The following is a 17,370-nucleotide window of genomic DNA, read 5'->3' on the forward strand; positions in this document are numbered from 1 at the left end:
TTTCCAAGAATATGAGGAGGGGTGACCAAAATCTTGATCAATGATGTGGGTTTTAAGCATGATCTTAATGAAGAGGGAGGTGGAGTGGCAGAGAGCTTTAGGAGGAAATTTAAGAGCTTGGGGTCTAGAAAGCTGAAAGTATTGTCACCAATGCTGGGGTAATGTTAAGGGGAGGGGCTGCACAACAGGCCAGAATTAGAGAAACTGAGAGTTCAGAGGGAAGGGGAGTGGTGGTGGTGGCGGTGGGGGGGAGGGGTGGAGGGCAGTGCAGGGCTGGAGGAGGTTACAATGAGAAGCAAGGACATGAAAATATTTCAACAGGTGTTCGGGTCCAGAAACAAATGTAGTCCAGCAAAGACAGGGGTGATTGGTGAGCCGCACTTGTTGTGAGATAGGATATAGGCAGCAGAAGAGGGTGAAGCTGACTGAGGGAGGAAGATGGGTTGCCAGTCAAGAGGTCAATGGAATAGTCAAGTGTGCAGGTGACAAAGACATGGCTGAGGATTTTAGCAGCAGATGGCCTGAGGCAGGGCAAAGGTGGGTGATGTTCCAGAGATGAAAGTGGCCAATTTTGGTCATTGAGAAAATATGAGGTCAGAAGCTGAGCTAGCGTTGGTTCAATCTGAGACAGTGGAATTGGTGGCAAGGGTACAGAGTTTGTTGCAGGGCCCAAAAATGATGGCTTTGGCCTTGGGCTATGATTATGGTTCTAAGCAAGCATTCATTCAAGCCATTGCTTTCCCTCCAGACAACTTAATTTCAGATTAAAAAAGAAGCATGAACGTCAATGTGCTCATATGCCAACATGCATCTTCAATGGGCATATGCTGGTGACAAAACGATGCATTGCAGTCTGCCACCTCTGAAATCCATATGGATAAAACCAATGCAATTATTCACTGGAATTAATTTCTCAGAGACATTCAAGTTGAATGCAGCAAGGACCACAAATACATTCGAACATACTTTTGCTCCAGAATGACTTTCACAAACTCTGTTTGCATTCAGATTATTAATTATGTAAACATATTTTAGTATTAAGGGCCCTCTGTCCAACGGATAAGTTAGTTCAATCAAGCTGCAAAGAAGTTCCAAATCATAAAAGATTAGACACAAAAAGACATATTAAGCTTCCGATGTCTCAGGGAGATAATAATATTCATTCATGTAACTAATTTCAGACATGAAACATCCCAAGCAGCCTCTAACTCCCTTACATTCCTCTTCCCACCATGTTTCCCCCTTCCTGTTACTTAAACTGCCCCAGAATAAATTAGGTGCTTTTGTTAACTGTGAACCTAAATCAATACATAAGGTTAAAAATGTCAGTTTCATTTTGTGTTTGCAAAGTCAGAATCGCTTTGAATCCTTATTTTCTGGGTATTCCCAGCAAGTCATTAACATTTCATAATTCATCATTGGGAACTGTAAGTGCTTGCATCCACTCTACCTGAGCTTCCACCAGCCATTGAGAAATAGAGGTTTTACCATCATAGCCAGGTCTAAACTGAAGAGTTACTGTGCGAGGGCCAATGTTTGAGATGGCTATGTTTGTGGGGGAGCCAGGCAATTCTGTTGGAAAAAGCACAGATGATATGAAAAGACATATAGTATTTTAACAAGGAACTTAAGAAAAGGAAAATATATGCAGCAATTACATGGCACTTTAGAATGTCTATCTTACGCAAGAAAAGATTGAATGATATTGGGAGCAATTGTACATTCCTGTCACTTGTTCTGAAGCATACCAAGCTGGCAACATTTCCCTAAAGGTGTCAAGTTCAGTTTCTCAGACAGTGACTCTCAAAGCTGTTTTCTCATTTGGAGGTAATCAATTTAGGAGTTTTGAATTTCTTGTCTCTTAACATTTCCTAGTAGAGGTTTGAATGTATGGGTTGAGTTGAGGTAGCTTCCATTTACATATGACCCTGTGATAGCTAATATAGACGTGCTGTCAGGTGATAGAGTGCAGCAGTATTCCAACACTCTACTTTGATAACCACAAAAACAGCAAAGTAACATTTTCTACAATAGCCTCCGTGAAGGAGGATGATATTTAGTTTACATTGAGAAAACATACAACTTCTAAAGCCCTACTTATAAAATAGCTAAACATTTCTAAATGTTCCTCTGTTTGTGAATTCCGCACTTAATAAAATGTTGAATGGTATTTATTAGAAGAATTGTCAATCTTAGCTATACAGTTCTTTATTCCATTTTTGTTCACTTCATTTTTACATTCTGCCATAAGTTGACTTTTGAAAACTGTCCCCCTTTCAACCACACACCGCTTTAAAAGAAAGCACAGGGTGCGGCAACATCATGCAGTAACACATCTTTATTATTTTGGGGTTGCAGCAATGTTTAACAACTGCATTCACAAAAATGACAATTGGTTTTTGAACTATTAAATTGAAAACATCTACTAATTTGAATCTTAACTGAATTTATTTTAGTGAGTTGGTAAGTGAACAACCTAGTAATCATATATTTTGGATTTAATTTTTATGAACACTTGATGGTATCACATAGAAAGTGGACACTACAGTTTAGTAAAAAAGGCAAAATAGTGCAGTAGAAGATATATTTTCTGCTTTTAATTGTATAAAAGGGCAATTTTGGCTCATAATATACTTTCCAAAGTTAAATGATTTTAGCAACTACAACTTATGGAATTGTACAGCTTCAAGTCAATTAATCAACATCTTAGGATATGGAGATGCTGATCATCATTATCTACTCATGCAGTTATACTGAGGTAATTCTTCATACCTGGAGGAACCCCTGAGGAGATGGTAGATGAGGAGGTCTGTCCCTGTCCCTTGGATGTCATGGCTGCTACCTCAATGGTATATGTGGTGAGAGCAGTCAGTCCAGTAACACGGTAGTCTAGCGTTACATTAGGCAAGTAGTGTGTCACACGTGTGTTAGTGCGATTGTACTCTTCCCAGGAAATGCGGTAACCTAGACAGAAACAACAGGGCAGCCATTTGATGTATTTGGTAATAATGCTTTGTGTCCGACTGTAAGAAAGGGATTTCTTCAATTGTTTTGAGGATTGGAATTTCAAAGAAGATTATAAACCAGAGGCACTGCTGTATTGAAAATATATGATCTCCTTCAATGAACACAGAGGGATCACTGATCAAATCCGGGGAATTATTACACTCTCTAGGTTGTTTCACTTAATACTGAAAACCTACAGGCTAGAAAGTGAAAATTATTTTGTGATTCTAAAAATAGGTTTGAAAAAATTATGTTATACAATAGCAAAATGTACATACCTGAAAACCGGTGACTGAAATGGCTATGCCATGTAAGTACTGTAATAAATTCACCAGCCCGAGTTGTACCTAAACAAGTCCACCAGTTAATCGCCTCTAAAATCAATAAACATTACAGTCTTGTTCTTTTATTTTCAATTTGTATTATTTAATCTACCATGTCTTCCAATGTACCAAAGAAGTGCTCCAAAAGTCCTGCTGTTCACTCTTCTGTGACAAGCCCATGAAGAGGAGACTCGGGCAACAATGTCCATTTAGATTAGAGAAATTAATTGTAAAATAAAAAGGCACAACATTACTACTCTTCAGAAAGTCTGACCTGTGAGAATCCCATTCTTTTCATGTGGCTCTCTCCAGCTGACTTTCAGAGAAGTGTCCAGGATCTCTGTGAAACTGAGATGTCCGATCGGACCAGGATCTGAAGAAAGAATCATGTGATTATGTTAGGGCACCAGATCCAGCAGTCACCACAATGTGTAACTGTTTCTTTCTGTTTGGACCCTCAAATGTGGAAGCCACAATAGGCAGGGGAGCACAGTACAGTTTGATCACAATTTCCTCTGACCTGTATTCTGTTGTTTTGACTGTGCTGTTCAACATTCTACTGCTTTTGTCCTGTTGAGGTTTAGGTTTGTCTGATGTTTGTTGATTGCTGCTCTATACTGGCTGGAGATGTTGACTCTACAAATTCATCCTTAGCTATTTCAACACATCCATGAATTATGGATGTGGCCCACTTCTGCTTTCTTTGTGCAATGCTTTAGCTCTTCCTGCATTAAATTTAATTTATTGTTGTTTGGCCACTCACATATTTATTAAACTCACTGTGTAGCTTCAGGCTACATCCTTAACTTCCACAGACCCTCCTAGTTTAGCTGTACTGATTTGTATTGAGTTTTGCAAAAGTAATTGACACAAATTAGAAAAGGTAATCATCTCAACACTGTGCTCCAGGGCATTCTCTTTAGTGCTTCCCCCACCCTGATATTAACTCTCTAATCTTTGCCTCAAGTCTTTTTGCCCCGAATCCCCAAAGCTTTGAGCTTAACTAGTAATTAATAACCTTTCATGTGGAACTTTATCAAATGCATTTTAGAAATTGAAATACACAATGTCATAGTGTTTGACTTGGGCTCTCACTTTTGTACAGAAAACAAGGAGGTTGGTCAGGCAAGATTTTCACCATCTCAAGAAGTGTTGTTTGCTGTTTATTCGGTTGTTATTGCAGACGTAATCCTCAAATTTATTCCTGATAATTGAATTTTCAATTAATCGATTATTTTCATGGAATTTTCATGGAAGCCACTTAACGGCCACTTAAGGGCCCTCACCCGCCTCCACGGGTATTTTACCCTTGGCAAGCGGATGTGCCGGGGTATGGAAAGGCCGCCCAGTTATAGCTGCCGGCCTTTCCGCACCCCGGGTGGGGGAGGCCTGGCAATCGGGCACAGGGTCCAACCCAACCCCGGGATTCAAGACGCCCCTCTCCCCCCAAACGACCACCCTAGCCTCACCAGGGCACAACCGATCCCCCTGATGAGGCAACCCAAACTTACCTTCAGTCCCGGCTCCTTGGTATCCTCCTCGGTCGGCTGGACTGCAGTCCCAGCAGTGGCCAGCAGCTCCCGGTGGCGCTGCTGAGACTAAGAGGTGCCGGCCCGCTGATTGGCTGGCAGCTCACTGAGGCAGGACCTCCTCCCTCAAGTGGGTGGAAGACCCGCCTCGGGCCAATTAAAGCCTGGGGATCCGTAAAATACGGGACGGATCCCCAGGCTGGGCAGAAGCAGGTTCGGCACCGACAATTACGTCGGAGTCCGGCTCCCGTCCACCCACTGTAAAATTCCGGCCAGGAAGTTTCAACTGGGCTGCTCGTGTTCCTCCTGGCTGCTGGCTAAGAGCAACCTTGGTGCTGGTCTGGGAGCAGGAAATCCATTCCACTTTCCCGTACAAGATCACCATGTAACTCGTGCAGGGAGGGGAACTTACTAAAATCACTCAAATGCCTTTTTAAACTACAGAATGGCCTTTAGTGTCGGAAATATTGGAACTTTGGTAATAGTTACAATAAATTGACACCAGCGATGAGTTTATCTATTTAATGAATTTTTAAATCTGTAGGGCTTACATACTCTGGGGCATAAAAGGTCTGAACAAACAGTTTAATGCCTGCAATTATTTAAATTACTTGCTGAATTTAATATAGATAGTGCATTTTACATATCAATGAGATCCTCATTAATATTAATGATATTTTTGTCTGAATACAAGAATTTAGAACCTCAATTCCTCAGTTATAAATCCATCCATTTTGTCCATGAGCAACACCATGATGCTGTATTATAGACATTGGAAGGGCTCATGTTGCTGAGGAAATACTTACAATCTTCATGTGTGCGCAGAAGGTGGGCTGGGCTCCTGGGGCCATCACCTGGTGTAGTGAAACACAGCACTGAGGTGTAATATTCTGTAAACTTCTTCAGGCCTCGGATGTAACCAACATGGACCATATCCTGGAAATTGGGCCGGACTGTCACCATGGTAAAGTCTTCAATCTGACCAGGCTCCCAAGCTAACAGCTGAAATATTAATAACATTATTGGGGGGTTTGAGGAAGGGAGAACATTTTATAAAGCTCTGCTGTAAACTATCATACTTTCAATAACCACAAGCTAATTTCCTGCTGCTCTGTGTTTTCTTATACCAGATTAACTGCAAGGAAAGTGTGGTAAATTTCAGTTCTTCACCAGTCAGAGCGGAAGTAACTTTTGTGCGAAATTTATTGAATGCATTATTTCTTCAGTTATTATAATAAGAAAGACCATTTCAAAGGGGAAGCTATTTTAGTCTATTTAAGAGACATTACAGCACCTTTTCTTCATGGTCAAATTCTCAAAAAGTGCACATTTATCCTTTCTGAAGCTACTGTACATTTTGATTGTCAAGTGGGAAGAAGATCAAAGGCACATTCAGGTCTTTTGGCATCAATGCTTGCTCTGGGAGCAATGTAGGTCGGTCAAGGAGTTGAAGCAACTCATTTGGTTTTGGTTTCTCGGGATTAATTAGGGCTGGAGAGCCTTTTTCTAAAATGAGATTGCTGTGACCTAGTAACAATTCCACTGTGACTTAAGTTTCCTACAGTCATACCTTTAAAGTTTTCTGGTTTAACTAGAATAAACTGATCAGGCTGAATTTTACCAGCCTCCCAATGTCGTGGATCATGGCGGGGAGGCCCGTAAAATGCTTGCAGGAGCGGACCGCCACGACCCACGATGCCGGAAGGCCCCGCCGCATGTTACCGCCAGCGGCGAGGCCTCGGTGCGGCCCCCTCTGCCTCCAAGCGGCAAGGACTGTATTTCAATATTAAAATTAGAATAAATATTGAAATGAACTTACCTGCCATCCCACGGCCAATTTTATGGCTGCAGCCGCAACTCGCGCACCTTTGGAATTCCATACGGAATTCCGAGGCGAGACACTGGTGGGGAGGGGGGAGGACGGAAATAATCAGGGCGAAGGGGGGAGTGGGGAAAACATTTTTTATTGGCTGTGGGGATGGTGCAAAGGGGTTGAAGGGAAAAAGTGATGAGATTGGGGGCAAGTTCAGGGTGGGAATAAAATTAATGTCTGTCATATTGGCATATAAAACAACCATTGTGGGGGCTGGGAAAGGGCCTCCTGCTTTTGATTGCTATTTAAAAATAATTATCAAAGTACTTTCTCTTTAAACATTCAAATTTTCGTTAAGGGCTTGAAGCCCTTTAAAAATGGTGCCGGTGTCTGCGCGGTGGCGCCGGACGCCATCTACGTCATTGGGAGCGGCCGCTCCACCCCCTCCATTTAAATGAGCCACCGCTCGAAATATCGCAGGGGCTCAGTGGCGGTTCTTCTGTGTCGGAATACTCCTGTATTGCCTGTGTTTAAGTTATATGACTTGATATTAATGGTTTGGCTAAGGTAATGGAACACTTTGGGTTGCTGACTTTGCCATGATTACTGGCAGTCCATGGTGTTTTCACTGGGCGGTTCCCAAGAGCAGCTGTGTCACTGTGGGATGGAGTTCCAGTGGGTAAAGAACTAATTTATCTATTTTTCTCTCATTAGGGACTGAGTGTTTCATTACATATAGTCTTCTGACTGGTAGAGGGTCCAAAATCTCACTATAAAGAATTACAGATAGAACAATAGCCTGGGAAGAGTCCACTATTCAATGCCAATTTTTGACTAATAGGAACAGTGGAAAAGTTAACATCCTCATCCTAATAGTTTCAGTTCAGAGGCAGCATTGAATTGAATTACTTCCAAATATTTGTAATTTTGCAGTTACCCGAATATGCCAGAATGCCTAGTTTTTCAGAGCAGCAGTTAATAGTGGTGGAAATCAATTAACTTGCATGAGTCAAAGGAAACACGCATTCAAAAAGTTAATGCTCTTGGAAGTTCTCTGACAGTCATACTTGCCAACTGTGGGGAAAGAATTGATGAGATTTCTCACCATCTGCATCATAATTGCATCATAGAGGATGAATTGGGAGAGTGTAGATTAGTCTTGGATTATTTAGCTGTACTCGGAATTAATTGAGTGCTCAGTTCTGCAACTGGAATCAACTGTGACTCACTCAGCATACCATATGTCCCGTTTTGCTGAGATTCATTTTACACTGACGGACGAGACATTCCAAGTAGATTTTACAGTTTTACCTCATTGCTTTTGCTGCCGTTAGGAAATGTTTGTTGTGGTTGTCCACAATCCAAATCACAGCATGAAGCTCACTCTTCATAGAAGTATGCAGCACAGAAGGTGGTTTTCTGGTCCATTCTGCCTGTGGTGGCTCTCTACTAAAGCAATGCAAAACTAATCCCTTTGCCCTCCTCTCTTATCATATTCTTTGCTTCAAATACATATCCAATTTTCTCTTAAAAGAGGCAATTATCTCCAACTCAAGCACTTCCTGTGGCAAAACATTCTATGCTGCAACTATCTATTGTGTAGTGGAGTTTCCCTTAACCAGTCTCCTCACACTCTTACTAATAATTTCAAATTGATGACTCTCCATCACTGACTCTCCAACCGGAGAAAATAATCTTTTCCTATTCATTCAATCAAAACTTAACAACGCTAATAAATCTAATTTTGCCATTGATTTCTGTGAAGTATTAACTTAAGACAGTTGGATTTGAGGTTGATTCTCCAGAATTAACAAGACAAACTTGACAAATGACATCAAATTTTGATTAATTTTATATAGCTGCTTACCAAATCTGCATTGTATCGTGGTTGAAGAATGCTTGCAAGCATTCGCTCTACTGCAGATTATGTGTTGCTACCATGAAATGAAGAGTGTTCTATAGAACTGGTAGTTGGCAAGTATTCACGATACTGTGATTGCTTCAATAATTTAGTTTAGTGGCTTTGTGAGTTAAGTTCAGGCTTTAATGCAGTGAGACATTTCTGCATCCTTGACTTTTCAGAATGATTTCAGGAAGGATAATGGTTCTGCTTATTCTAGAATTTATATTAAGGTAAGGGTTCTAATTGAAAGTTTACAGCACAGGTCAATCCCAGAATTATGAAGAAATAGAAATTGTAGATTAGAAATTTACTCCTTTAGTAAAATTTGATGTGGGTAAAACTCAAAAATGCAGACGTCTTTGTTGGGGAAATTGTGAATAGTAAGAGAGGGGCATTGTGGATTGACATGCAGTAGTGCAGCACCCACCCAAAGCATGCACCACACGTTAATCCTAGATGGAGGAAAAGCTACTCTCAATGAGGCAGAAGCAGCGAATGATTTCCTCCTGTCCCTTTTTTAAATTCATGAAGGAATGGAAGTCTTTCTATTTCAGGTACCCATTATCAGAGTCAAGCACTTCCAGGTTAGGTAGAACATTTTCCACACCAACATCCTTAGGCCTGTCTGAGTAACATTCTTTAGCAGTGAACTGGGGAAGTTTTGTGCTGTAGATCAAGTCCACTAGGAATTGGACTGAGAATTATTCAGAAATAACAGAGAATATGAAAAGTATTATAAAATATTTTTAAAAAGAAAAGAAAAGAATAATCAAAAATGAGAACTGGAGATGATTTGATTCCTTTGAGTCCAGAGGAACTGAGGCCCTTTCCCATGCAAATTTCAGATCTGTCTGCCCTGCGTGTTTCAGTGACACAAAATGAGGCACACCTACCCATTGAGGAGAATGAAACAATGGCTGGAATTTTACTGGCACACTGTGGGTCCAGGCGCCAGGATCAAATGTGGATTCCAAGCCCACGCGGGCGAAATGTGGGACTGTGGAGAGGATTTTACCAGCGGTGACCAATTAAGAGGTCACCACCGGGACCGCCATCCAATTAAGGCTGGCAGCCAGCTCTCCAAGCTGCCAGCCCAATAAGTGGGCCGACAGCTCGGTAGCCTCGGCAGCACCACTGATAGAGGTGGCCTCTGCTGAGGCTGCAGGAAGAAGGAGACGTCACCTCCATGTTGAGATGCCGATGAAGGGAGGTTAAGAAATTTTTTCATGTATCGGGGTCAGCTGATCAGAGCAATGAACTTTCCAGCGGTGGGGGCAGAGCGGCCATTGTTGCCTTGGGGCCCCTGTGTGGGACCTGGAGCCTGAGGGAAGGAAAGCCTTCTCTGGGAAGCTGCTGGGAGACACCTCTGTGTACCTTGTGGTCTCCCCATGAGGTGGGGGGCTGTTCCGACAGTGGCAAAATGCTGGAGGGGATGTAAAATGGCCAATTAATTAGATTAATTGGCTGCCTACCTCTGGTTGGTGGGCAGCTGAGCCGCTGCCATTCCCGTGGCAGAGGGAAGTTGTTGGGCTTCCCTCCCCACACTTTCTGTCACCATGTTACCAGCTATCCTGCCTCCAGCCTGTCTCCAGAGGGCTGGTAAAACCCCAGCCAATGTGTCTTCAACTTCTACAGAATCATAAATTTAAAGAAAATGTTTGCACTTAAAAATGTTAATGTTGCTTACACAATGTTGACTGCAGAAAAAATGTTTTAGACGCTGAAGAATTCAATATTTGTTAGGATTAGAATCTAAGGATCTAGTATGGTTACCATTGCAAGATTATGATCAACTCCAATGATCTCTATGATGAAATATGAATAACATTTTTTATTCGTTCATGGGATGTGGGTGTCACTGGCAAGGCCAGCATTTTTAGCCCATCCCTAAATGCTCTTGAGGTGGTGATGATCTGCCTTCTTGAACCGCTGCAGTCATGTGGTGTAGGTATACCCACAGTGCTGTTAGGGAGGGAGTTCCAGGATTTTGACCCAGCGACAGTGAAGGAACGACGATATAGTTCCAAGTCAGCATGGTGTTTCACTTGGAGGGGAAATTGCAGGTGGTGTTCCCATGAACCATGTGGCCCTTGTATCCCTAGGTGGGTTTGGAAGGTGCTGTGGAAGGAGCCTTGGTGAGTTGCTGCAGTACATCTCATAGATGGTACACCCCGTGTGCTGGTGGTGGAGGGAGTGAATGTTTAAGTTGGTAGATAGGGTGCCAATCAAGTAGGCTGCTTTGTCCTGAATGGTGTCAAGCTTCTTGAGTGTTGTTGGAGCTGCACTCATCTAGGCAAGTGGGGAGTATTCCATCACATTCCTGACTTGTGCCATGTAGATGGTGGACAGGCTTTGGGGAGTCACAAGATGAGTTATTCACCACAGAATTCCCAGCATCTGCCCTGCTCTTGTAGCGACAGTATTTATGCGCTGGTCCAGTTATGTTTCTGGACAACAGTAAACCCCAGAATGTTGATGGTGGGGGATTCAGTGATGGTAATGTCAAGGGAAGATGGTTAGATTCTCTCTGGTTGGAGATGGTCATTGCCTGACACCCGCATGGCACTAATGTTACTTGTCCCTTCTCAGCTGAAGCCTGAATGTTGTCCAGGTTCTGCTACATGTGGGCATGGAGTGTCTCATTATCTGATGAGTTGTTTGGTTTGGTTTTCATATGTTTCACATTAAAATGGCTTTTCTGAACTTACTGAACTGGGTTTACTGCAACGAAAGGCTTTCAGTGCTGACACCTTATTTGTTTAAGCGTTTTGGTGATGATCTGCATTAAAGAATCAATACAGTGTGCCACAGAATTGTTGTGATGATGGAGTTTATAAGCTTGGTTCTTCTACAATGAATTCCCAATCTGAGACATGCTGCTAGAGGGAGGAAACCCAGCAGAGGTGTGCACACATGGCACTGGCAAAGGGCTAGCAGCCGGCCCTTGATTCCTCATTTAAAGAAAGGGCAGGACACTAATGTCCCAAGAAAGGGGTTACAAACTGGCCAATATTTGGATCATGGTTGCAGAGGTAATTCAGAGCTAATATAATATTACATTCCCGTTATGAACTCCTGTATGAACATTTACAATGGAAACTGTCTATGCTGCAACACCTTCACAGGGGAAAAAGGTGTAACTACAACTTGAAACTTTTACCCAGTTAATTGCCACTGTAAGTAAGGCCATGTGAATTTATAATGGAAAACGTTGGCAGAGATTGCATGAAAACATAATTTTTAAAACATGTATGTATCTACGGAATTGGGGAAAAGTAGCCAAAGAAATTTTGAGTTCATAACCCTTGGAACAAACAAAGTAACTTTAAAATGTTTTATCATTTTGATTTCAGTACAGGATTGCTACAGCAGTCCAAAGGACATTGACTCCTAATTAATTGTTGTCTAGATTTGTGTCAGTGCTTGGTACAGTATAAGTGCAAAAAACATTTAAAGGGCTATATTGTGTTGGAAAGGAATTTTGAAATGCCACAAACTGGTTCATTTGTGTCTGACAAGCAATAAAATTCTGCTGTAAATTTCATAAATAGATTTCTGACCATATTCAAACATCAAGCCTTGATTACATTATTAAAAATGTTCAGAAAACAGGCCCATAGACACATTTTCTAACCTCACGTTAGCAGTCACCCTTTTCAAAGCAATTAGACAGACCAGACCATGCGGACTGATGTAGCTGGATTGACAATTGAGCAAATGAAAAATGTGCTGAACCTTTTCACTCAAGTAGGTTTTCCTCCAATGTCATACATTTTCCCATGGGGAAAAAATATACCATCTATGTAGCAAGACAGCAACACCACTTCACAAGAGGGGTTAAGTGAATTCAAACAAAAATCAGGACAGGGTAGAATATTACAAAATAATGACAAAAACCATTGGCTGAGCAGTCACTGTCACAGCGGCTAGTGTTTCTGCCTCATTATGTTCCCAGGCAAGGAGCTAGAGTAGAGATAGTCAGATAGCATAGGTCAACAACAAAGCAATTGAGCTTGGTAGAAACATTCGGCAAAGAGGAGAAGATAACTTTAATCATTTCAATTTTTCTCACTGTATAAATGAACATTTCTTCAGAATTAGCAACTGCTAATATTGTAAGATGGATGAGGAAGCACTGCTTGTGTTTGACCTGCGCCTTTAAGCTTTCTGTTCTCATTTTTATTCTTAGGTTTGACTTTGCTAAATTAAAAAGAACACTATTTTCATTCATATAGTAGTATGTTGCAATGTTATCTTTCTCTCTGCAAAGGAAAAATCTGCATTATTTTAATAAATTAAGACCTACTTACTGATTTAGTGCTTCAGACAATAAAAAAGTAATGGATAATAAAACAGCAGGTCAAAACCAAAAGTCTTGCTTGCCTATACAATCTGAAAATTTCTTTCTGAAGCACAGATTTCATAGCAGATAAAGCATTTCTACCATAATATATAGCAATCTGTCTAAGGGGGCACAATTCCGCACTGAACCAAACCAAGGTGTTAAGAATGTAGATCCCTTTATCAGAATAAACCTGTAGATTAACAGTATTGCAGATGACAACAGGCCTGGGTTAGGGATAACATAAGTTTCCTTTTCAGTTACTGTAGAGATAAAAAAAAAACAAATATGTACTCCCAAGCAGTACATCAGAATGAAACTGTTTTACTGGAGTTTTTTTATGTACAGGTTGATTAGGGGTTCGACTTGTTGTCTGCTCCATAATGGCTTGTTACATAGGAACATGAGTAGGCCATTCAGCCCCTCCATCGTTCAGTGAGATTATGGCTGATTTGCTTCCTAACTCCATCCACCCGCCTTGACTCCATCTTCAACAATTCCCTCAACTAGCAAAAATCTCGCAACCTCAGATTTAAAATAATTAATTGAGTTTGCATTGAATCTTTTTTTTGTGGAGAGAGTTCCACATTTCTGTGTGAAGAAGTGCTTCTTAACTTTTCTCCTGAATGGCCTGGCTCTGATTTTAAAGTTATGACCCCTTATCAGCAGACACAGGGCATACAAATATTTAGAGGTTTCGCGATGGTGCCCTGATTTAATTTCAGGGATTTCTCCCTTAGTTTCTGATCTACTCTGAAGCTCTGCTAGAACATGATGGGCACTGGGTAGGAACTGACACAGTCTTCCTGGTTTATCTGATAACAGTCGCTCCACATTACAGAGATGATGCTGGCTGTAGCCTTAACTATGATAGCACCTTTGTAATATCCTTGAGGTGGCGATGCTGCCATTGGAGGGAGACAACTTCTTAAATCAATTCTTTTCGACAGGGGCAGAAGTGCAATTTGGCCACAATGTAAATGCTGTTGCCAGCACTCATGTAACCAGTAATGGAGATTGGTAAACTGCTGTTCTCTGCAGTCTTTCTGCAGCCAACAGGGAATGTTGAGGATTAATTTCTGGAAGGTTGGCAACACTATGCATATTCTTACAGTGAACAATGTTGATTTTTGAAAGCATGTTGAAATTATGGGTTAAAAACAAAAAGTGCTGGAAACTACTCAGCAGCTCTGGCAGCATCTATGGAGAGAGAAGCAAATGTTTCAGATCTGTGACCTTTCAACAGAACTCCACAGATGCTGCCAGACCTGCCGAGTATTTTCCAGCACTTTTTGTTTTTATTTCAGATTTCCAGCATCTGCAGTATTTTGCTTTTATTTATTGAAATTATGGGTATTACCTTGTAACCTTGGTTAATTCCGTTAATGAACTGAGGACTGGGTGGTGTCCACGTGAATCGGATGGTCGTGGAATTAATGGCTTCAGCATGCACATTTCCCGGAGGTACTGTAGGAACTGGGAAGAACAATAGATAAACTCAACTTGGTTCTCCAAGTAAAAGAGAGAAATGAAGAATAAATGTGCTTTGAGAAAAAGCATTCATACACATTGAATAATAAATACATTTACAATCATTTCTGATGCATGTACAACCCTGTTATGATCAGTATGCTTTAGAGGTTATTTTCTACACCATACTTACTTTGAAATTAGGATTTGTGCTATCCAAGTTGATTACAAAGGCCCTAATTAGAGGGTCTTATACGGGGGTGTAATGACTTTTCTCTCGCTGTAGTCCAACCTGCCCATGCAATTGTGTATCCAAGCAGGTGGAGTGTGCAGTCTGTTCTAGGCCACCACTACCGTTGTTCTTTTCTGGGTGCCATGGAATTTGTGAAAACAACCTGATGAATACACCATGTCTAATTCTTTCTTCTTCTGGAAGTACATGAACTCCACTGAGAATTTCCTTGAAGCAATGGTTATTGGAGTGGGGGAGACTGAACCTGAGTCCCACCACTCTGTGGTGCTGTGGGAGAATCATGCATGCAGTGTGAATGTGAAATTTATTTTAGCTTTTTCAATATTTGTCTCCATTCTATACTCTTTCGAATGCTCCTTGCAACTGCAAGACAAGAGAATCTGGGCGACAGGCTTCTGTACCACTGCTCTCAGTATCACTCAATGATTGCTAGCAGGTGATGAGAGAAACAATTTTCCCTTCATGTCTCAGAAAGAAAGCCTCTCTTGAATGTAATGTTGAATTAAGGGCCATCATCTCTACTAATCTTAGAGGGCTGTTTTTGCTGCTGGTTCTCAATGTGCAAGTCTCCACCAGTTGCGAACCCCAATGAAAATTGCCAGATTCATTGAGATTGGCACATGAAAATATCCAGTAAAATACAGCTATTTCCAGCAGCTGATCTTAGGAAATCAGGAAAGTTTACATTGGGTGCTGCCTGGTGCCTGAGCACCACATTTCAGGAAGCAGTAGCACAAGCAGAGCCTATAGACCGGTGTACAAGCATGTAAAGGAAGACTTGCATTTATGTAGCGTCTTTAATGACCACAGGATGTCCCAAAGTGCTTTACAGTCACTGAAGTACTTTTGATGTGTATTCAGTGCTGTAATGTAGGAAACACGGCAGCCATTTTGTGCACAGCAAGCTCCCACAAACAGCAATGTGATAATGACCAGATGTGATGTTAATTGAGGAATAAATATTGGCCAGAGTAACTCTTCAAATTAATGTGGTGGGGTCATTTATATCCACCTGAGAGGGCAGATGAGGTTTTGGTTTAAAGTTTCATCTGAAAGATGGCACCTACCAATGCTGCAGCACTCCCTCAGTCCTACATTTAACTGACAGTTTTGATTTTTGTGATCAAATCCTGGAGTGAGACTTGAACCTACAACCTTTTGATTCAAAGGCAAATGTACCACTGACTGAGCCTCACTACTGAGGATAACAACAGAAATTAGGTGCGACCCAACAGTGCTCAAGGACTATAACCAGTTCTGGGTTAACTGAATTTAATTTCACTCAAATTAAATTTTAAGACTGCATTCAGGATTTTATGTCCTCTCTTTTATTGTGTGTGAATTTATACAATAATGTGCAACTTACAAAGAAGTGGTTGAGTTTATTGAATTGCTAAATTTACCAACAAACTATCTGCTACATTTACAGAATAATTATTTTAACACAGTCCTCATCAGTGATTTTACTTTCCAAACTGATAGCAGTAATTTTAGGAAAGCAATGCTACCTTGTGGTATGTTACCATTCCTTCACTTCGCTTCTCATGAGTGATCAGTACCCACCTCCTTGTAGAGTCCACTCTGTGACAGTGGGGCTGTAGATTCCCAGACCAGCCCCATTATAGGATGCAACTGCAATCTCATAATTGGTCCAGATGATGAGGTCTTCAAGTAAGAAATTATTAACATCAGGACTGGTGATGTTCTTATACTGGTGCTCTACAGGTAAACCTGCCAAGCAATACCTACAAGGAGAGAAGGAAAGTTCATCAGACAGCTGATTTAACACTTTTCCTATGCACTTTTGAGCAGTATACATGCCTGAGTATGCACAAAGTGTGCTGCTAATAAGAAAATATAATTTAGAAAAATACTCTTTGATTGCAATATAGAGATATTTTGGAATAGCTAAATGTTCTCAAATAAAAGCATATGCTTTTATATTGGCCACATCCTGTGACTCTTGAACACAGTTTTCAAGTGATAGAAGACTCAAGATGATAAATACAAATACAGCACATTACAAGTTCTAAGCAATTCAAAGTACAAAAGAAAGCAAAGTAAGCTTATGTTGAATATCGAGCTGAAAGAGCCATCAGGCAAGACACATTTTAATTGATTTCCTTTTGTGTTTTTATGAAAAACAGAATATTTCTGGCTTGCTAATTTTCTTTTGCTTTTTACAATGGAAATACAAGAGAAAATATATCCTCAAAAACATTTGGCAATGGTTATTGGCTCTAAGTTTCATCCATAAAGACAGAGAGCAAAGATTCTGTTCTGAGATACCTTATAATGTAACCCTTCAGGGCTCCATTCTGATGGTTTTCTGGGGGTGGCTGCCATTGAATCATGATAGACTGATTGGTTCTGCCACTTGCAATGACGTTTTGTGGGGATGCACTTGGCGGTTCTTCAGGTAGTGACAACCTGCAAGAATTAAAACCATTAAGTTATGAAAAATATAAAATTAGAGATAATATTCATTTTCAAGAAAACAAAAATTAATGGACCTCCAAAAATAAAAATGGAGTGCAGCCAACATGCTGTACCTATGATTCACAAATTTATTGTAGTTCTTTATTGCTTAAGAATAGTAACTGATGGAAATATGGTAGCTCTTGTAATGTATTTGATAAGCTCCCGTACCAGAAATCTGTGATTATAATGAATCTTCTTGGAACAAATAGAAAATTGTAAATTAGATGATGAATGGCTAATAGTCAATGAG

At 40.9% G+C, this 17,370-nt stretch overlaps 1 protein-coding gene across 1 annotated transcript in view; it reads right to left on the reverse strand.

The window, feature by feature from the left end:
- Nucleotides 1-17,370, reverse strand: part of LOC137384323 (protein sidekick-2-like) — a 506,965-nt gene that overhangs the window by 235,403 nt on the left and 254,192 nt on the right. Inside the window, exons 15-21 of the mRNA XM_068058191.1 lie at nucleotides 16,929-17,069; nucleotides 16,203-16,384; nucleotides 14,277-14,392; nucleotides 5,665-5,860; nucleotides 3,604-3,702; nucleotides 2,773-2,964; nucleotides 1,451-1,572 (exon numbers count right to left, since the gene is read on the reverse strand). Coding sequence (XP_067914292.1) covers nucleotides 1,451-1,572; nucleotides 2,773-2,964; nucleotides 3,604-3,702; nucleotides 5,665-5,860; nucleotides 14,277-14,392; nucleotides 16,203-16,384; nucleotides 16,929-17,069 — 1,048 coding nt within the window. The remainder of the gene's footprint in view (nucleotides 1-1,450; nucleotides 1,573-2,772; nucleotides 2,965-3,603; nucleotides 3,703-5,664; nucleotides 5,861-14,276; nucleotides 14,393-16,202; nucleotides 16,385-16,928; nucleotides 17,070-17,370) is intronic.

This window comes from Heterodontus francisci, chromosome 26 (assembly GCF_036365525.1).
Source record: "Heterodontus francisci isolate sHetFra1 chromosome 26, sHetFra1.hap1, whole genome shotgun sequence".
NCBI lineage: Eukaryota > Metazoa > Chordata > Chondrichthyes > Heterodontiformes > Heterodontidae > Heterodontus > Heterodontus francisci.